The following is a 21,822-nucleotide window of genomic DNA, read 5'->3' as shown; positions in this document are numbered from 1 at the left end:
CGTGCTCGGGCCTGGAAAGTGCGTGTCCCGCCTGGATCAAGGCATGGGGGGGGTGGCGAGGAGGAGGAGGAGGAGGAGGAGGAGGAGGAGGAGGAGGAGGAACAGAAGGAGGAGGGGGAGGAAGAGGAGGAGGGGGACCTGGGGCTCAGCCCAAAACAGAGAGAGAGAAAGTGCCCCCACCCCGCAGTGCTCTAGAGCTCTCCTGAGGGGGGGTGACCGGCGGCCCCTGGGGAGGGACGAGGTTGCCCCGTCCACCCCGTCTGCTGCCTCTTGGTGGGACTCAAGAAACAGTGAAAGAGGATCTTTTATTTATTGATTGCTTTTTGGCTCACACCCGGTGATGCTCAGGGGTTCCTCCTGGCTTGGCACTCAGGAATGACTCCTGGCGGTGCTCGGGGGACCCTATGGGATGCTGAGAATCGAACCGGGTCGGCCGCGTGCAAGGCAAACGCCCTCCCGGCTGTGCTGTCGCTCCAGTCCCCGAGAGGGAATCTTTGGTGTTTGAAGGGGGAAGGGAGTGACTGACGGGCCCAGGACCCCAGGACCCGTGGGCCCTGCGGCAGAAGGGGGGGCCGCGAAGGAACTGTTTGCTCTCATGAGCTCCGGAGACCGTGTCCCTTCTCCCTGGGGACAGGCCCGTGTATTGGGGGGGGGGGGTTGTCTCTGCATGGAGCCAGTCCCCTGCCCTCGGCGTTCCGGCTGTTCACAGGGCGGCAGGGTCCATGTCAGGGAAGGGGAGGCCGGGCCCTAAGCAGGGGTGCGTGCCGCGGGCCCCCGACGGCGGCTGACGTCAGGGCGGGCTCGGCCCGGGAGGTGTTCTTGGCTGAGAGACGACGGCTGTCGCGTCTGGTGGCACTTGGCACAGTTCCTCTCGCTCCCCAGGAAGGTGAGTTCAGCGGGGCTGGAGGTGGGCGCAGACGCGTGAGACGGGCGCCGGGCTCCCCCCTCGCCCCAGACAGCCCTCGCAGAGGGGGGCTATTTTCAGCAGACCGTTCCTCCAGACCCGCAGAGCTCCAGGGAGCCGCTCCGGGCGGCCGCACCCCCACCCGGGCCTTGGAAAGGAGACTGAGAAGGGCCCTTTCAGGGGGCTGGAGCAACAGCACAGCGGGGAGGGCGTTTGCCTTGCATGCAGCCAACCCGGGTTCAATTCCCAGCATCCCATGGGGTCCCCCGAGCACCACCAGGAGTCATTCCTGAGTGCGTGAGCCAGGAGGAACCCCTGAGCATCGCCGGGTGTGACCCAAAAAGCAAAAAAAAAAAAAAAAAAAAGGGTCTTTTTAGGGGCCGGGGTGGGAAGGGCTGGGGGGCTCAGCACTGAGCACAGGCCTTGGATATGGAGGACCTGGGTTTGGTCCCCACCACTGCAGGGCCCCTCCGGGCACTGCTCGGGAGACCCCTGAGTCAATAAGTCCAGCCGGGAGAGACGGGCCTGGCACACAGCTGGCCTTGATTTGGTCCCCGGCGTCCCACAGGGCCCCTGAGCATGGCCGGGAGTGACCCCTGAGTGCAGAGCCGGGGTCAGCCCTGAGCACTGCCGGGTGGGACCCAAAACCGAACAGAGCGTGTGTGTGTGTGGGGGGGGGTGCAGAGCACGGGCTCCGGCCCTGTCCCGCCGGGTCTCTGTCTGGCCGCAGGTGGACGCGGGAGCGTGACCCTCCCAGGGAGTGCCGCGGGGCCGGCTCGGTGACGGGAGGGCAGGGGGCCGGGCTGAGTTGGGGCCGCACAGGAGGCAGCGTGCCCGCCCGCTCCCCGCGGAGCCTGAGGCCTGAGCGGGCCTGTGCCCGCGCGTGGAGGCCCCGCTGCCGCCAGAGTTTGCCGGGGCTGTGGGCCGAAGCGTCGAGGACAGCGGGCCGGAAGGTCCCTCTCCGCAGGCTCTGACACACGGACAGCTGCAGCTTCAGCGCGTTCTCTGTCCTCAGGCCCCGGCAGGAAGAACTCGGGTTTTGGGAGCGTTTGGCGGCCCCTGGCCAGGCCTGTGTGTTGGCGGTGGGGGCTGGGTGGGGAGCCGCCCCCTGCCCTGCGGGCTCGGGGGTTCCTGCCCGCCCCCCCCCCCCCCGCCCTGACTGGCCCAGCCGCCCTTCCTCTCTCGGGAGCCATGTGGCAGCCCGACCGTCGTCTCTGCCTCCCTCCCTCCCTCCCTCCCTCCCTCCCTCCCTCCCTCCCTGCCTCCCTTCCTCCCTTCCTCCCTTTCTTCCTCCCTCTCTTCCTTCCTCCCTCCCTTCCTCCCTCCCTCCCTTCCTCCCTTTCTTCCTCCTTCCCTTCCTTCCTCCCTCCCTCCCTCTCTCCCTCCCTCCCTCCCTTTCTCCCTTTCTTCCTCCCTCCTTCCCTTCTCCCTCCCTCCCTCCCTCCCTCCCTCCCTCCCTCCCTCCCTCCCTTCCTTCCTTCCTTCCTTCCTTCCTTCCTTCCTTCCTTCCTTCCTTCCTTCCTTCCTTCCTTCCTTCTTTCCTTCCTTCCTTCCTTCCTCCCTCCCTCCCTCCCTCCCACCCCTCCTCCTTCACCAGGTGGGCCGCTGTGAGAGGGAAGTGCAGCTTGGCACTGAGGTGTGTGTGTCCCGTTGTCTCTGCTTACGCAGGGAGAAGTAGGTCACGTGAGCATCTTAAAATAAAGGCGACGTGGCAGCATCCCCAGGGCACCGCAGGGGGCAAGGAGGGCAGGAAAAACGTCCCAGTGGCAGGAGGGTCAGTGTGGGGACGGGACGGAGGTCATCAGCATGTGGGGGTCTGCCCTGCCACCTCACTGTTTGCTCCTCAGTCCTCTGAAGCCCCAGACCTGGTTCAGTGTAGGTCACGACACTGAGCCTCAGTGTTCTCTTCTGTGAAATGGATTCACTGGGGCGGGTCCTGTGAGGATTGAGGATGAGGGTCAGCAGAGGGCCGAGGCGCTGACCGGCCGGCACGGAGGCTCGGGGCACTGCCTCTGCATTGTGCCCTGTCGTGACAGTCCTTGGATCAGGAGGTGGCACGGCCACCAGGAGTGCGGGCGCTGAGATTCCCAGGCTGCACGACTGCCAGGAGCCTCCCAGCAGCGCCCCCTGGTGTGGGCCCTCCCGTCCCTGTGAGCGAGTCTCCGCTCAGCTGCCGGAGGGAAAGCGGCCCCCCAGACGCCCTGTTTCAATAAAACTTTATTGACAAGAAATGGGCAGGGGCTGGGTGGGGCCCTCGAGCCTCGCTTTATCCTCCCTGCCCTCGAGGGTCTGGGGGGCGCTGGGGGCCGGGACCCGGCCTGACCCTCGCTCTGGGCCTTTGACTCCTGCAGCTTCTCTGCGCCTTCCTGCTGGCCGGGAACGGATGCGGGGGCGGGGTGGGATGCCGACCCTGCTTGGGGCACTGCCGGCCTCTGGGGGTCCCTCCAGCCGCTGGGAGGCGGGGAGAGAGCCCCCCGCCCCGCCCCATGACTTCCCGGCTCAGGTCCCCATGACCCTGCTTGGGGGTGCCGTGCTGGGGACCGGGCGGAGACCCCTGGGAACCTGTCGGCCGCCTCCGTGTACCCTTGACACCCGCCAACCCCGCGGGACACCCCCCTCCTGGGAAGGTGATGGGGGCACCTGCCCGGGACCCCCCAGCTGCTGAGGGACGGGGAGCCCCGCGCGGTCCCAGGACCGGCCTCTGGGTGTCTGGCAGGGCTGGGCCGGGCAGGGGCTGACCGGTGGCCTCGGGCTGCCGCCTGCCCGGCTCCAAAGACCAGAGAATTCTCGGAGAGAAAGAACCAACCAGCACAGACCCCAGGAACAGAGTCTCTCCCCTGAACCAAACAGCACAAACCCCAGGAACAGAGTCTCTCCCCTGAACCAAACAGCACAGACCCCAGGAACAGAGTCTCTCCCCTGCGCTACCGGCGGGCGCCGTGATGGGTCACGCGGGGTTAGGAGCTGCAGGTTTACCGCGGCCCCTCGTGGGGCGGGTGGGCCGTCTGCGTGCCCGGGCCCTGCAGGGTGGGCGTCTGCTGCTCCCGCGCCCGCCCTGAGGTTTCTCCTCTTTGCACCTGCGAGGGGCGGGCTGAGGGCGGAAGGAATGTTGCTCTACGTGGCCAGTCGTGTTGCAGTTTACAAAAAAAAGCAAAAGCTCAGATTTGGGGGTGGGCTGGGGGCCGGTCAGTAGTCAGGTGTTCTCTCCTCTGAGTCCTAAGGGGGGGAAAAACCCCAAAATCCCTAATTTTTTTATATTTTCTTCTTGGGCCACACCTGGCCATGCACAGGGGTTCCTCCTGGCTTTGCACTCAGGAACCACTCCTGGCAGTGCTCAGGGGACCCTATGGGATGCTGGGAATCGAACCCGGGTCGGCCACGTGCAAGGCAGACGCCCTCCCCACTGTGCTGTGGCTCCAGCCCCAAACCTCCTGTAATTCTTCCTTTTTTTTTTTTTTTTTTTTGCTTTTTGGGTCTCACCCGGCGATGCTCAGGGGTTCCTCCTGGCTCTGCACTCAGGAATGACTCCTGGCGGTGCTCAGGGGACCCTATGGGATGCTGGGAATCGAACCCAGGTCGGCCACATGCAAGGCAGACGCCCTCCCCGCTGTGCTGTGGCTCCGGCCCCAAACCCTTAATTCTTTTTCGTTTCTCTTGCGAGTAGCTGCTAAAGGGAGATTGGCTTGGGCACGCCCCGGGGGGATTAAGCTATTTTTAGGGGTGCTCGAGGGGGATCCGAGCTGTCACTCATCTGCTGCAGCCCACGTGCTCCGTGACAGGCCCCAGCAGGGCTTCGTGCCCTGTGGGGGGGTTTGCTGGGGCCCCCACACCGGCCCCCACCAGCTCCTCACGCCCCGTGTTGCTGTGCGGGGGGAAAATGGGCCTTGAAGGAGGCCACAGAGGTCGAAGGAGGTCGGGGTGGCTGGGGGGCGTCTGCCGCGGAGGCTCGGGCGCGCTGGTCCCCGGAGCGTCTGGCCGCTGCCCGCACAGCCTCCCCAGCCCGGGAGACGGGGCGCCCCAGCCTCTGCGGGCCCACGTGGTGGGTGGGTGCCTCTGGCGGGTGTGCGGGGGCGGGGGCAGGTCCCAGGGCCCCGGCCCCTCCCCGCGTCAGAGCCAGGAGGGAGCCCTGAGCACTGCCGGGTTTGCCCCCCACCTGCCAGCCCCCCAATAAACCCACTGTGATGGCCCCCCGACCGCCCGCCCTCCCGGGTGCTGCTGGCCCAGCGGGCCCCGGTGCAGGGCGCTGTGTGGGTCTCCTGGCCCCGTTGCGGGCACACAGCCGGTGCGCGATTGTTTCCGATTTATTTATTTATTTATTTATTTTTGCTTTTTGGGTCACACCCGGCGATGCTCAGGGGTTACTCGCTCCTGGCTCTGCACTCAGGAATCACTCCTGGCGGTGCTCAGGGGCCCCTGTGGGATGCCGGGGATGGAACCCGGTCGGCCGTGTACAAGGTAAACACCCTCCCCCGCTGTATTACCTCTCGGGGCCCCCGTCCTTGTCACCGGACGTGGCTCCCACCTGCCTGAGAATGCTGAGTGTGGCTCTCGGCACACGCCCGAGCGGCTTGGAAGATGAAGGCACGAATTCTTTTTTTTTTTTTTCCTCTTTTTGGGTCACACCCAGCGATGCACAGGGGTTACTCCTGACTCTGCACTCAGGAATTACTCCTGGCGGTGCTCAGGGGACCCTATGGGATGCTGGGGATCGAACCCAGGTCGGCCGCGTGCAAGGCAAACGCCCTACCTGCTGTGCTATCGCTCCGGTCCCCAAGACACGAATTCTTTATGGGGGTCCCCGTGTCCGATCCTTGGCGTCGCGGTCTCGGCACTTGCCGGACACCTGCCGTGCGCAGCGGTGGTCTCAGCCCCTCGCCCCGTCGGCTCACGGAAACGTCTGCCTGCCTGGAGCTGGAGGCCGATAAGGACCTGCTTCCTTCTGACCGTGACACAGGGCTGCCCGGTGCCACCCTGGCCCCTTCTTGGGTCTCACCCGCCCCCTGTGGCTGATACTTCCCGGGGCACGGAAGTGTTTGGGGTTCCGAGCCAGCAGCATCACAAGGGCTGTGCGTTTAGTTTGCGTCTCCCAAACGAGTATGACTGTTCTACATATTTGTTTGTTTCTGGGGCCACACTTGGGATGTTCAGGGCTGACGCCTGACTCTGCACTCGGGAGTCACTCCTGGTGGGGCCCCGGTGGCCCTATGGGACGCCGGGGATTGAACGTGGGTCGGCCACGTGCAAGGCAAACGCCTGCCCCGCTGAGCTATCGCTCTGGCCCTGTTCAGTGTCTTTCACGTTCACTATTTAAAATGTCCCGATAGGGGCTGGAGCAATAGCACAGCGGGGAGGGCGTTTGCCTTGCACGCGGCTGACCTGGGTTCAATTCCCAGCATCCCATATGGTCCCCTGAGCACCGCCGGGAGTAATTCCTGAGTGTAAAGCCAGGAGTAACCCCTGTGCATCGACGGGTGTGACCCAGAAAGAAAAAAAAAAAAAGTCCCGATAAACACTCCCACCCCACCCCCTCCCCATACTTTTTTTTTTTTTTTTTTGCTTTTTGGGTCACACCCGGCAATGCACAGGGGTCACTCCTGGCTCTGCACTCAGGAATCACCCCTGGCGGTGCTCAGGGGACCATATGGGATGCTGGGATTCGAACCCGGGTCGGCCGCGTGCAAGGCAAACGCCCTACCCGCTGTGCTATCGCTCCAGCCCCACTCCCCATACTTTATCTTAGTTTGGGGGCCACATCTGGCAGTGCTCGGGCACCCCTCCTGGGTCTGAGCTTGGGGGTCACTGCTAGTGCCCTGGGGACTGACCCAGGGTTGGCTGTTTGTGAGGCGAGGACCTTCCCTGCTGCACTGGGCCTCAGGCCGCCCCCCACGCCCCCCACTTCCTTGCATTGAGACCTTCGGAGCTAAATCTCAAGCATCCTCTGTGTGTTGTGGACAGCAGCCCTTTGTCGTGCGCATGACCCCAAAGCGTTTTCTGCCTGTGGGAACCTTCTCCACCCGTCCTCTCCACCTCGAGCCCACTCCGCGGGGCCCATTGAACTTTTCCTTCATTTCCTGTTGCAGATAAAGCTTCCGGTCACGGGGGCCGGAGCGACAGTTCAGTGGGGAGCGTGTTTGCCTTGCACGCGGCCAACCCCAGTTCGATCCCTGGGATCCCACAGGGTCCCCCGAGCACTGCCAGGAGTGATTCCTGAGTGCAGAGCCAGGAGGAACCCCTGAGCATCGCCGGGTGTGACCCCAAAAGCCAATAAATATATAAAATACAATAAAACAGCTCCCGGCAGTGTCCCCGTGCCGAGCAGCCCCACGAAGGTCGGGAAGGTCGGGCAGGAGGATGTGCTCCAGGTTCCATTTCACGGGGCCCGTTTGGAATCGGTGTTTGTCTCGGCTGTGTCTGTCTTTCCTTCCGCTCGTGAGTGGCCGGCGAGGCTGCCTGGGGACGGGGTGGCTGGGAAGACCCACCTTCCTCACGGTCCTCGGCGCGTCTGTGAGTTTCGCTCCGGCCCGTTGGTCCTGCTGTCTCGCTCCGTGTTTCTCGTCCTGCCTCCGACACGTCCTGGGTCGCCGTTGCTTGATGCGCAGCAACGCCCAGGAAGCTGGGTGGACGGGGCCCCCCTGCCCGAGGACGCCGTGCGTGGCTCCCAGCACACGTCTCCTGCATGCGCGCCTCTTTCTGAAAGACCGTTTTGTGGCATGACGGTTTCCTTCCCTTTCCTCTGGCAGGTTGGCGTCGGCCCCTGCGGAGCTCCTGGGGAGGGAGTGGAGGGAATGGGCCTCGCGGGGAGGCGCACTGGACTCGGCTCCCGCTGTCCCTGACCCCACCGCCCCCCACCCCCGGAGCTGGTCTCTGGGCTCTTGTGGGTTTTCAACTTTTTTCTTTCTTTCTGGGTCACACCCGGTGATGCACAGGGGTGACTCCTGGCTCTGCACTCAGGAATCACTCCTGGCGGTGCTCGGGGGACCATATGGGATGCCGGGGATCGAACCCGGGTCAACCGTATGCAAGGCAGATGCCCTCCCCGTTGTACTGTGGCTCCAGCCTGACCCTGCGCTTTCATTTCTGGCTAGGGGTGCAGCTGTGAGCGGGACCCCGAGTGGATGAGAGGTGGACAGCCGCCCCCCAGTGGAGAGCGCCACACCCCGTGCAGGGAGAAGCTGCAGCCCGGCAAAACCTCCCCCCTCCACCCACCCCTCCCGTCCCCGTGCCTGCAGGGTGCAGACACGAGGCAGTGGGTGCTGTCTGCTCAGGCGGCATTTGGGGAGAGAGAATTCAGGAGTTTTTTAATTTCTAAAAATTTTTAATTATTTTATTTTATTTTGTTTATTTAATTTTATTTATTTAATTGTTTTATTTGTATTTTTGCTTTTTGGGTCACACCCAGCTATGCACAGGGGTTACTCCTAGCTCTGCTCTCAGGCAGTGCTCAGGGGACCCTATGGGATGCTGGGAATCAAACCCAGGTCGGCTGTGTGCAAGGCAAACGCCCTCCCCGCTGTGCTCTCGCTCAGCCCCAAATTTTTACATTTTTTTAATGAATCCCTGTGAGATACAGTTACAGACTTACAAACTTTCATGATGATATTTAGCTAAACAATGATCGAGTCCCCATCCCTCACCAGTGCCTATTCTCCAGCACCAATGTTCCCAGTATCCCCCCACCACCCCCACCCACCACCCCGCCTCTGTGGCAGGCACAATCCCTGTCACTCTCTCTCTCCCTTTGGGTGTGATGGTCTGCAGTACAGGCACTAAGCGGCCATCCTGTTCGGTCCAGAGTCTGCTTTCAGCACGCGTCTCCCGTCCCGAGCGAGCCCTCCGAGCATCATTCACTCAGTGCTCCCGTCTCCATCCCAGCTGCCTCCTCCCCCAGCGTGTGCGGCCGGCTTCCCTGCCCTGGAGCCGTCCTCCCGGCCCTTGTCTCTACTGTCCTCGGGTGTCAGTCTCCCACTCTGCCCCTTTCTATTCCACAGATGGGTGCAGCAGAGAATTCAGGAGTTCCAGGGGTGGAGGCACTTGCTTTGCATGCGGCCGACCCAGGTTCAATCCCTGGCACCACCAGGCGTGACCCCTGAGCACAGAGCCAGGAGGACTCCCCGAGCACCACCGAGTGTGGCCCCCAAAACCCCAAAGGAAAAGGAGAGAGAATCTGGGGACCCAGCTGAGCAGCCCCAGGGAAGCGCCTTCTGCAGTGCTCTGTGGGGGGCCGCCCGCGGTGTCTGGGCTGGGGGAGGGTTCTGAGGACGAGCTGGCTGCCTGCGGGGACCCCTCGGACACAGGGACACGGGGCTGCCAGAGCCAGTGCTCGGCCTGGGCGGGGCTCTCCCAAGCCCTCGGGAGACGGGGCGTGTTTCCGGGCGCCTCTGAGTGCCCGGGCCCCCCTCGCCCCACGGCACCGGGCCTCGACGCTAACCTGTAGGCCGCACTCCCCAGCCCTCCCCCGCTGGGAGCCGCGGGGTGCCCGTGCCGCGCTGCGTGGCGGCTAACCGGTCCCTGCAGGCCTCCGCGGCGTTGGTGCTCGGGCTGTTCGGAGCCCAGGGCTGAGGGGAGTAGAAACACGGTGACCTCTGGGCGGGTGGGACTCCCGAGGGACCGTCTCGGCCCCACCGTGGGCAGCACAGAAGACGCCCCGGCCCCCGCCCCCCTCCACCGCGTCTGCTTCGGAGGTTGCAGAAGGGCCAGTGCAATGTGAGCACTGGGGCAGGTGCACTGGGTGCAGGGCCGTGGGGGAGCCGCACCCCCAGGAATACACAGAACAGAAGGAGACACCTTGGCTGGCCGGGCCCGGGTCCTCCCTGGCTCCGGCCCCTCGGAGCGGCCCGGGGCCTTCAGAGCGTGGGAGGGCGGTGCTGAGGGGTGGAGCCTCGTAGTCGCCCCTGCACTCCCCCCGCTATGGAGGGGCGGTTCTCACGGCCTGCGATGTCCAGGCGGAGGGACCTGTGGGGCGGGTTCGGGGCAGGGACTGTGCAAAGATGCGTTGGGCTTGGGCCGGGGCCGTAGCACAGCGGGGAGGGCGTTTGCCTTGCACGCGGCCGACCTGGGTTCCATCCCCGGCATCCCTTAGGGTCCCCCGAGCACCGCCAGGAGTCAGCCCTGAGCATCGCCGGGTGTGACCCAAAAAGGAAAAAAAAGTGTGTGTCCTCTCAGACGGGGCTCAGGCGGGACTCGGCTGACGCAGAGCCAGAGGGTGGGGGTGGGGGTGCTTCAACCTCCCGGCGCTGAGGGGCCCCGGGGCCACTGCGCAGTGCTTGGGGCACCTCAGGCTGCACCCGGAGATTCGGGTGGTGCAGGGAATGGAATTGGGGCCCGCCCCCCGACGTCCTATCCCCCAGCCCGGGGGGCGTGAAGGTTTGTGGGATGCTTGGCGGGGGGGTTCCTACACCTGGATTTAGTCCCTGCTGGGGTCATTGTCAGTTAAAAAAAAATTCTTAATTTTTCTTCTTCTTTTGCACATGTTCCTGTTCCTGCAGAGAAAACGAGGTGCTGAAAGTCCAGCTGAAGAAGTACGTGGGCGCTGTCCAGATGCTGAAGCGGGAAGGTCAGACCCCGGAAGGTGAGGGGCGGGCGGGGGCGGGGGCTGGGCCCCCTGGTGGTGCGGGACCTGCTCACGGGGCGCCCGATGCTGCCAGAGCAGGGCGGGACTCTGGGAGACTCCGGCCCGACCCGCATCAGGGTCTTCAAGGCGCCTCGCGGGCTTGTTTGTTAGGGGGGGTCCTTCCTCTCCCGCGGATCCTGCCGGCCTGTCACGCCCCCCAGCGTCTCCGCACAGCCGGTGTCTGTCCTCTGCTCACTTTTACCAAAGTGGCTCTGACTGTGGCCTGTGGCAAGCAGTGTGCTCCTAAGGTGGTGCACGCACACACACAGACACACACACACGTGCACACATGCACATGCACACACACATATACACACACACACAGACACGCACACACGTGCACACATGCACATGCACACACATACACACACAGACACGCACACATACACGTGCACACATGCACACACATACATACACAAGCACACACATACACACGCACATACATACACGCACACACAAGCAATACACAAGCACACACACAAGCACACACACACGCACACACACATGCACACACGCATACACATGCACACACACGCACACACACGCGCACATGCCCGAGACGCAGCCTTCCCGGAGCCTCGCTTGCCCGTGACGCGCAGACCTCGAAGTGGAGGCTGCTCGACAGGCAGCACCTGTGACTCACCGAGTTATTTTTGCCGCCGCACTTGGGGAGGCCGGTGCCGTGGGGACAGAGGGGCAGCACTCTGGGATCGTGTCACTAAGGTGCCTGAGATTCTGTCTGTCCAGGCCCGTCCTTCCTGCCCCACGGCCCTTACCTCAGGGCTGGGCAGTATTCCTCAGAGGGGAACTTTTGTTTGGGGGCCACACCTGGTGGTACTCAGGGGTCCCTCCTGGCTCTGCCCTCAGGAACCACTCCTGGCGGTGCTTGGGAGACCATAAGGGATGCCAGGGATCGAACCTGGGCCGGCCACGTGCAAGGCACATGCCCTACCCACTGTGCTACCCCTCCGGCCCTCATAGTGAAAATTTTAATACTATTTAAAATTTATGATTTCTAATGCTATTTAAAAGTATACTGTCACTCTAGTCCCTGACTTTACACACACACACACACACACACACACACACACACACACGCGCCCCTCACATGGGTCTCCACCTTCTGCCTAGCCTCAGCTCCCACTGTGCCCAAGACTTTGGCTCTGAACGTTCTAGGAGTCTGGTTCTGCGATTCTCTCCAGAAGCCTTATTTTCTTTTAGAGATAGAACCCCACACCCCCCCCTACACACACACACACACACACACACACACACACACACACACTCGGTTGCATTTGCAAACAATGGAAATGTATAGATGCCAACACGAAAGTGTACTAGTGCCCAGAAGCACGGAGTTGGGATGCAGGTATGGCTGGATCCAGGTGCAGTTTACCAGGACAGTGGCTCCCTGGCCCCAGGGCCCGTTCTCGGTGTAGGTTTGTTTCGTGGTTTGCTTCCCTGCAGGGCGGGAAGGCGAGGCGGGCTGGAGCTGGAGAGCCAGGCCGAGTCGGCCGGGCCCGCGCCCTGTGGCTTGCCTGGGGACTCGGATCTTGCTCTTGGCTAGGGAAGCCGGAGCGTCTCCCGGTGGGAAGTGATGTGTGAGCGGGTTCCCGTGTCCCACCCGCACCGGAAGCTCCGCCCCGAGTGCCTCAGTGTTCTGGTGCCCGGCAGAAACAAGTGCCCTGGGAGAGGACGGTCCCGCAGACACACACGTGTCTTCCTCCTCCTTGAAAAAACCCTGACATTGTTTGAGTTTAATGATTCATATTACGAATTATTCATGAAAATGATCTTTTAAGCTTCTTATAATAGCCGAAATTATCCTTCATTAGGCACTGACAGTTCCTGTGACGGGTGTAATTATAAACACGTATTCTTAGGCGGCTATATTCTGCAGCGTTAGAATTACGCAGATGAGCGCGGGTAAGAATAGCTGCCGGCTGGGAGGGTCCGGCCTGCGGAGGGGGCGGCCGCACGCCTGCTAGAAACGAGCCGTCCCCGCAGCGCACGTTCCCGCGGGTGCGTGACGGCAGCAGAGGCCGCTCCTTGCCGCGCCCGCACGGAGCACCTGCTCGGGAGTGGCACCCCCCCCCCCCCGTGGCACAGATTCCTGCGGCGGCAGCAAACCAGGGCGGCCCACGGCCTCAGCGGGGCCGGCCCCGGTGGCCCCCGGGCTGTTCACGCGCCAGCGACCAGCTCTGCCCTGTCAGCTCACACACTCGTGTCCACACATACACACACACCCACTCACACACATACCATACATGCACACACAGACACACCACTCATACATACCACACACACACCCACTCACATACCATACACACATGCATACACACACCACTCATACATACCACACATAGACACCCCACTAACACACGTACCACACACATACTCATACATACCACACACACACACTAACATGCATACCTCACACACACCCTACTCATACATAACACATACACATGCCCCACTAACATACATACCACATACATATACCCCCTCATACATACCACACACACCCACTAACATACATACTACACACACCCCACTAACATATAACCATATACACACTCATATACACATACACACCACTCACCCACACCACTCATGTACATACCACACACACACACACCCACTAACATACACACCACACATACACCCCACTCACTTATCACACACGCACACACCCCAACGAATATACATACCACACACATATACACCCCACTCACATACATACCACACCCTCCACTAATATACATAGCACACTCCAGTTACTGAAATCACATACATATACCACATACCTCATATTACACACACTACACATATCATATTCGTGCATACCACACACCCCACATGCGTACACACATACACATATGAATTATACATAGCACACAGAAACTACATACATACCACACACATGCACCATGTAACAAGCATCCCACATACCTCCCCCCACACACCACCACACAGTCATACACACAACATTCTCACATACCCCTGAACGCACACCTCCACACACACCCTCACACACACACTTGCATATACCCCTACACACTCACAATCATACACATACGCACATATATACTCTCACAGCACCCTCTGAACGCACACAACTCCACACTCATCCCATTCACACACACACATCTACCACCGCACACTTACAACCATATACACACACTCACACACATACACAGCCATATATACACACTCACACACATAAACACCACACACACAATCACATACACTCCCCCTGAACACACATACCTCCACACACATCCCCACCCTTAAACACACTCACACACACCACTCCCACTCACAACCACACACACATGCTCTGAATGCACACACCTCCACCCCCCCACTTGTATGCACACATCCTACACATACACCACCACACACAATCCTAACACTCTCGCAGCCCCCTTTGAATGCAAAGCACACCCCTGCACACACATACCCCCCACTCACACACACACACAGACACCACCACACATTCACAGTCACACACTCACAGCCCCCCTGAATGCACGCACCTACACCCACCCACTCATACACACACACACACACAGACGCACACAGTCACACACACACCCTGCACACACACCCTCCCCCACACTCCCGTGCACGGAGTACAGGGGACAGTACTCTTCTGGCAGTGGCCGGGGACCCGCTGGCCTTGCCCGTCCCGCCCCAGGGTCCCGTGGCTTCTGCCCCTCGTCCCCAGCACCCGCAGGGGCGTCTCCCTCGGGGCCTCTGGGGCTGGGCCCTTTGCCACCGGGACCCCAGTGTCGCCGGCACACGCGGGCAGAGGGTGGCCAGGCGTGGTGTCGGTTGTTGCCCCCGTGAGGCGGCCACCAGCCCCCCGCCCCCTGCTGCCCACCGTCCCCAAGGTTCGTCCTCCCTCCCTGTCGGAGGACCCATGATGTGTCCGCACTGGGGTCCAGCCCGAGCCACAGAGCGGCGGGAAAGACGCCGGCCCGGCCCTGCGCACCCAGGCCGGGCCCCACGGCGTCCCCTGAGCAGGGCCCGGAGTAGCCCCTGCGGACCACCGGGCGTGACCCCCGAACCACACTGACAGACTCGGGTGCAGCCTTGCGGCGCCAGGTGGGAGAGCCGGGAACTCGGGGCTGCCCTTCAGAGCCTGCCCCCGCCCGAGCCGCCTCCCTGCGCCTCTCCCAGCCCCACCCCTCCCCAGAAGGAACTGCACCCCCACAGTGGCCCGGCAGCTGGCCGGCTCGGACCCCACTCCCCGTCTGTCATCTCAGGGGATCGGGAGATGGGGTCTCCGGCGCAGGCGGGGGGGGGGGGAGTGCAGGGGGGTCCCACCGGAGCGCCAGGGGCGGGCTCCCTCCCCGCGAGCCCCGCCAGGAGCGATTCCTGAGCACAGAGCCAGGAGTCACCGTGAGCATCACCGGGTGTGACTCGAAATGGAAAAATGCAAAAGGAAATGCCCAGATTTCTGTCCGTTTGAAAGATTCCATGTGGTCAAGAATGAGAAGGTGGGGCCGGAGCCATAGCACAGCGGGGAGGGCGTTTGCCTGGCATAGGGCCGGTCCGGGTTCGATCCCCGGCTTCCATAGGGTCCCCCAAGCACTGCCAGGGGTGACTCCTGAGCATCGATATTCGCTTCTCGGGGCTGCGCTCTTGCCGCTCTCGTCTCTTTCCTCTCTCCCACCCGCACCAGTGCGCGCCACCGGTGGCTCGCATGGCGAATGTGGTCGCGTCCATACAGACACGCAGGGGGTGTTACTAGCGGGAGGGAAGTGGGGCCTGAACCCGACTTTTCTGTCCAGTGACGCTGTGTGCCCCGCTGGCCGAGGTCACCCAGGGGCCAGCTGGCCTGCTGCCGCCCGCGTTTCGGCCCCTGCCCCAGCCGTGGGCAGAGGCCCCTGTGGTGCCCGCGGGAGCTTGGGGGGGCTCCCCCGTGGGGTCCTTCCCGGCTCCGCTCTCCGCGGCGAGCTCACTGCGGGGTTCTGGCTTCCGGTCCCGGCGCCGAGATCAGAGGAGCCCCGAGCAGACACGCAGAAAGGTCTCTGGGCAGGACAGAAAGAGAAAGATTCGTGCCGCATGTTGCTTCACTGAGGGGGAAACTCGGCTCGGCCCCGAGCAGAGACTCGCACCCGCTCCAGGCTGGGCATGAACACAGACTGCGCGATCCCCGCCCGGGGATCAGAACGTGATTTGTGCTCACACTTCTTTTTTAAAACATTTTTTGCTTTTTGGGTCACACCCGGCAATGCTCAGGGGTCACTCCTGGCTCTGCACTCAGGAATTAACTCCTGGCGGTGCTCGGGGGACCCTATGGGATGCCGGGGATCGAACCCGGGTCGTCCGAGTGCAAGGCAAATGCCCTCCCTGCTGTGCTGTCCCTCCAGCCCCCCCAAAAGGAATTTATTATTATTATTATTTGTGTGTTCGCTTCTGTTTTGGGGCCACAGCAAGTGATGCTCAGGGCTTACTCCTGTCTCTGCACTCAGGACTGAGTCCCTGAGTCTCAGGGACCATATGGGATGCCGGGGGTCAAACCCAGGTGGGCCTCATGCAAGGCAAGCCGCCCTGCCCACTGTGCTATCTCTCCGGCCCTCTCAGACCCTTTTGTTTTTGACTCTCGGAGACTGTGACGTCGCTTCCCTGTGTCTGAGCTTTGGAGCGAGGCTCAGAGCGAGGGCCGAGCCCCCTGCGCCCCCCTTCCCGCTCCCTTGGACGAGACCCGCGCTGTTCCCTGCTGCTCTGGCGCTTGTGCTCTGCTGGGTAACAGCGATCGCAGGAACTGCAGGCCCGGGCCTGTCCCGGGCGCTGCTCTCCAGAGACCCTGGTGGAAGCCGGAGGCCGCCCTCTCGGAGGGTAATTGCAGTGACTCCGTAGTCTTCTGGGCACGAGTCCCAATTTCCTCCTCTTTGGAAATTAACTTGGTACTTCCCCGTGGTCCCGGGAGCGCCGAAGCTCGGCCCTATTTATAAACAAGTAACTAGATCCCGACTCGAATCTCGTCACGCAGCCAGTGGCACGCCAGACGTTTGCGTGGGGGGAACTCTGGGGCTGGCCCCGGTGGTCTTCAGACGCTCGTGTCCTGACCGAAGGGGGCGTATCGATCCCGCCTGCCTCGCTGGGGCTCATCTGTTTGTTTATTGTCGGGTGCCCTGCCTCTTGGTGCTCGGGGTTCCCCCGGGCTCCGCGCTCGGGGACCCCTCCTGCCGGGTCGGGGGTCCCTACGGGGTGCCGGGGATCGGCCCCCAGGCCAGCTGCGTGCCAGGCGAGCGCCCCCCCCCCAGCTGTCCCGTGGCCCCAGCCCGGGTGGTTTTGCACTCGTTCCTGTGGCGTGGGAGGTCGTGCCGAGACGAGGACACGCGGGGACAGGACAGCCCCCACCCATGGCCCCTGTGGCCGCGCTTGTCCGTCCTTCCTCCCAGTCTGCGAGTCCGTCTCTCCGCTCTGTGCCGGTGGCTTCCCCGTCGCCTGTGCTGTCGGGCAGCCGGTGCCTGCGGGGCTGGGGCTGGCGGGAAGGGCGGAGCCCCGGTCCCGACCATGAGGCTGTGCCCCGTTTTCTGGGGTCACCCCCACAGAGCGCTTTCAGACTCCCCCTCTCCACCCCGCCCATGCTGGGGGGCCCAGGAGCCAGGGAGGAGCACGGGGGGTGCAGGCAGAGCAGATGTGCAACCTGTGTCCAGGCTGCGTGCGGGGACGCCGGCCCGGGCCCAGGCCTTCCTGGAAGTGGCCGTGTGTCTGCAGCGGAGATTCAGGCCACTGTCCCCCGGGGCCCGGCTCCGCCTTGGAGCGAGCGTGTCTGAGAAGTGCCTGGGTCGGCAGGAGGGTGCTGGGTGCCCGGGGAGAGCCCACACAGGTGCCCGCTGCCTGGCCAGGAGCTTCCGTTACTGCTGCCTTCGGGCTCACACCTGGCGGTGCTCAGGGGTTCGTCCTGACTCTGCACTCGGGAATCACTCCTGCCGGGGCTCGGGGACCCTCTGGGATGCCGGGGATCGAACCTGGATCTGTCCCGTACAAAAAAGAAAAAAAAGACAATTAAAAAACAAACAGGGGCTGGAGCAATAGCACAGCGGGTAGGGCGTTTGCCTTGCATGCAGCCGACCCGGGTTCGATTCCCAGCATCCCGTAGGGTCCCCTGAGCACCGCCAGGGGTGGTTCCTGAGTGCAGAGCCAGGAGTGACCCCTGTGCATTGCCGGGTGTGACCCAAAAAGAAAAAAAATTTAAATAAATAAAATAAAATAAAAAGCAAACAATCAAAAACTAACTTTTGGTTGTTTCAGAAAACTGATGGGAGGGGGCCGAAGCCATGGTACAGTGGGGTGGGCACTCGACTCGGCATGCAGCTGACCCCGGTTTGGTTCCCGGCACCCCGTCTGGCCCCCTCTGAGCCCACCAGGAGTGCTCCCTGAACACAGAGCCGGGAGTCAGCCCTGAGCAACTGTTGGGTGTCCCCTTCCCGCTCCCCCCACCCAAAGCGAAGCAAAACCAGGAGTGCTGACACGTGGTGTTTCTTCTTCCCCGAAGTCACCCCCAGCCTTTGGAGCGTGGATGGCGAGGTCCCGGCCCCGGAGCAGAAGCCGGGGGAAGTGGCCGAGGAGCTGGCCAGCTCCTACGAGAGGAAACTCATCGAGGTGAGTGTGGCGGGGCGGCCATGGGGCGCCCTGCACCCCCTCCCACGGGACACGTGGTAGGGTCCACGTGCTGGGGGGGGGGAGTCAGGACTGGCTCGGGCACGTGGGCGAGAGAGAGAGAGAGAGAGAGAGAGAGAGAGAGAGAGAGAGAGAGAGAGAGAGAGAGAGAGAGAGAGAGAGAGAGAGAGAGAGAGAGAGAGAGAGAGAGAGAGAGAGAGAGGAGAGAGAGAGAGAGAGAGTGAGTGTGTGTGTGTGTGTGTGTGTGTGTGTGTGTGTGTGTGTGTGTGCCGAGGTCACCGTGCACGCGGGTGGTGGCCGCGGTCTCGGGGTGGAGGCGACCAGAAAGCAGAGAGAGACTCGGTGCCCTCGGAGCTGGGCGGTGCAGAGAGACGGGTGAGATGCACTTTCCGTGCGGGCAGCCCCTGGGCGTGGGGGCGCACCCAGCCACGTGCACTGTGAGCCACGCGTGGGGGAGCCGGTACATACGTGCAGAGACCTGTATTTGGGTGAGTTCCTGTCTCTGTTTTTTCAGTTTTTTTTTTCTTTTTGGGTCACACCTGGCGATGCTCAGGGGTTTCTCCTGGCTCCGCACTCAGGAATTACCCCTAGCAGTGCTCAGGGGACCGTATGGGATGCTGGGGATGGAACCCGGGTCGGCCGCGTGCAAGGCAAACGCCCTCCCCGCTGTGCTGTCGCTCTGGCCCGGTGACTGTATTTCCTTCTTAGTCTTCTGAGCGCCTCCCTCCCCAGTGGCCTCGTCCCTCCCCAGTGGCCGCCTCCCTCCGGGTCCGCGTGTTTCTTTTCTCCTTGACTGAGGCGTCGTGGTGCCCCTTGCTCTGCGTGATCCTCTCACGCACTCGTCATTCCAGTGCGGGCCGGCCCCCGAGAGCCCGCTTCCCGCCACCAGTGTCCCGAGACCCCTCCCATCCCCAGCGCCCCAGAACAGCTCAGCACGGCACCCTCAAGCGTGTGTCGCCCCTGGCTAGGTCCCTGGGCTGTTTTCGAGACGTGTCTTTTGTTTTTGTTTTGGGGCCGCACCTGGCTGTGACCGGCTCCTCTTCTTGGCCCCGTGCTCAGGGATCACTCTTGATGGTGCTCAGGAGACCCTGTGGGGTGCTGGGGCTTGAACCCGGGTCAGTGCCATGCAAGGCAGGCGCCCTCCCCGCGGCCCTATCTCCCCGGCCCCAGAGATTGTCTCTTAATTTTTTCTTTTTTTTGGTAGTTGTCACAGCTCTGGACCTTCTTAGAAGGCGGGGAGCAAGAGGGCCCTGTCCCCGGGGGGCTCTCTCTGTGTGTGTGTGTGTGTGTGTGTGTGTGTGTGTGTGTGTGTGTGTGTGTCCAGCTCTGTGAAGGGACGCGCAGTCTCTGTACACGCAGTGATCTCTCCCTGGCAGATGGTCGCTGCGGAAGAACCTCAGGCCCCTGGTGGCTTTGCCTGGGTGGCAGCAAGTTCCACCCCAGTGGGCTGTGGCCTGGACCTGGGTCCGACCCAGCGTTCCCACCAGACGTGACGGAAATGGTCGGTGGGTGGCTAGGGGGCTCCATAGCGGGGTCCCAGCTGGGCCTGCTCCCCCTGTGTCCTGTGGAGTTTGCTGAGACCCATTGGGGTCCCCTCCTCCCCCCCGGGGCCAGCTGGGGTCCACTTCCTCCCGGGGCCAGTTCTCAGATTCCCTCCTTCCTTGGAACCAGTTTGTGGCTGAGAGACGGCGTATGTGCCTGGAGTCCTTCCCGTCTCCCCCTGCATCCCTGCCCGCCTCTGGGCTGGGGGTGGTGGGGCACAGGCCCACCGTGGCTGGTGCTGCCATAGGTCAGCAGTGCCCAGCGCCCTCTGCCCACAGCTCTGGCTTCTTCCGGGCTGGCAGGGCTGCAGGGCTCTGCATTCCGGAATATTTACCGTCAGCGGGATGAGTGGGGAAGGGGTTTTCTGCCCCCCCCTGCACCCCCTCCCACCCGCACCGCCCCGATGGAATAAGCACAGTGTATTAGCCACATTCATTCTTATCATAATGGCAGAGTTACTCTGATCTTGTTCGTTTTCTCAAAGAACCAGCTCTTGGATTCATGGAGCTTTCAGGTTGTTTTTTGGGTTTCCACGTCATTCGTTTCTGCTCTTTAAGTTTCATTATTCCTTTCCTCTCGCCTGCTTTGGGCTCCTTCTGTTGGTCCTTTTCTGAGATCTCGAGCTGTGAGTTGAGCTGCTTCTGTGGGCCCCGTCTTCCTCCCTGGGAAATACTTGCAGACTCTACATTTCCCCCGAACACGGCAGGGTTACTCCGGACGGGCGGGTGGGCTTCAGTGTCAGGCTGGCAGGAAAACACACGGATACTCCCCATCATGTGCTCTGGGGTGCTGCGGGTGTGACCGTCCTGTCGATGGCAGGCAGGACTTCCTGAAGCTGTGGGGGCTGGGGCTCGCACACCCCACCGCAGTGGCGTCAGAAGCGGGCGCCATGGCCTCTGGCGCTCCCGGTACCACCGAGAGGTCATTTTCCCCACAGAAGGCGCTTCCCAGTAAAACACGGCGTGGATTGGAACGTAGGGCCTGGGATAAGGAGCACTGGGCTGGATCCGTGTCCCACTGGGGCTCAGAAACGGGAGTTCTTGGGGCCGGAGCACTAAGACAGCGGGGAGGGCGCCCGCCTGGCATGCGGCAAATCCGGGTTCGATCCCCCCGGCACCCCGGGGTCTCTTGAGCACCGCGGGGTATAACTCCTGAGCATTGCCAGGTGTGGTTCCCCTCCCCACCCCTGCAAAAATTGAAATGATGGAAATCATTCTGAGCCTGGCGGTCAGGAAGCAGACTGTCGGGGGCTGGAGCGACAGCACAGCGGGGAGGGCGTTGGCCTTGCACGCGGCTGACCCGGGTTGGATTCCCAGCATCCCATAGGGTCCCCTGAGCACTGCCAGGAGTGATTCCTGAGTGCAGAGCCAGGAGTGACCCCTGAGCATCACCAGTTGTGACCCAAAAAGCAAGAAAAAAAGAAAAGCCAAAAAGAAAGCCGACTGTTCCTGCTTCCGGTAGAGCAGTGTTCCCAGCACAGAGACAGCCGGCTCGGGGCTGGAGGAGCCCTGGGGAAACCTGGATGAGCACGTGAGCCCAGGAAGGGCCCTGGGGCCTGCGGCGGGAGGCAGAGGAGGCAGGGACTCGCTGGCCAGACCCCGCGAGGGCCGGGCGAGGGCCGAGCACAGACCCAGCCACTCGCTGGTGTTGAGCCGGCAGCTGCCAGGCCCCGGGTGGGGCGGGTCTGTGTGCCCCGCCCCCTCCTTGTCCTCATTGGGGATGGGGGCCCCCCCCCCCCAGAGCCTGAGCCAGGCGGCAGGGCGGCTGGGGGAAGCCGTGCAGGCCTGGCACCAGCTCTAGGATGCCAGCGAGGGCGGCGCCTGCCCGTCCCCTCGCCCGCTCTCTGGCTGTCCTCAGGCGGCCCCTGGCACCCTTCTCCGGGGCTTGGAATGACACAGAACTCAGCGTGGAGCCGTGCCAGCCCCGGCTGCTTCTGAGTCCCCGGGGCCACCCCGGGGCTCCGTGTCCAGCGGCGAGTCACATCACCTCATGCCCGGGGGGGTGTGGCCACAGATCCTTTGCTTTCTCTGGAGGCAAAGGGGGGTTTAGCTCAGCCAACGTGGGGGGCCTTGTCGGGGCGACAGCACAGCGGGGAGGGCGCTGGCCTTGCACGCGGCTGACCCGG

General features: G+C 62.5%; 1 protein-coding gene across 2 annotated transcripts in view; it reads left to right on the top strand.

The window, feature by feature from the left end:
- Window positions 1–21,822, top strand: part of SNX29 (sorting nexin 29) — a 91,544-nt gene that overhangs the window by 43,155 nt on the left and 26,567 nt on the right. The window contains exons 14-15 of one of the 2 annotated variants that reach the window (XM_055135575.1): window positions 10,390–10,457; window positions 18,031–18,137. In XM_055135575.1, coding sequence (XP_054991550.1) covers window positions 10,390–10,457; window positions 18,031–18,137 — 175 coding nt within the window. Of the gene's footprint in view, window positions 1–10,389; window positions 10,473–18,030; window positions 18,138–21,822 lie in introns of both variants that reach the window. The other variant, XM_055135574.1, reaches the window with a different exon arrangement.

Source organism: Sorex araneus, chromosome 4 (assembly GCF_027595985.1).
Source record: "Sorex araneus isolate mSorAra2 chromosome 4, mSorAra2.pri, whole genome shotgun sequence".
In the NCBI taxonomy this organism is placed as follows: Eukaryota; Metazoa; Chordata; class Mammalia; order Eulipotyphla; family Soricidae; genus Sorex; species Sorex araneus.
This window is presented reverse-complemented; position numbering and strand designations above follow the sequence as displayed.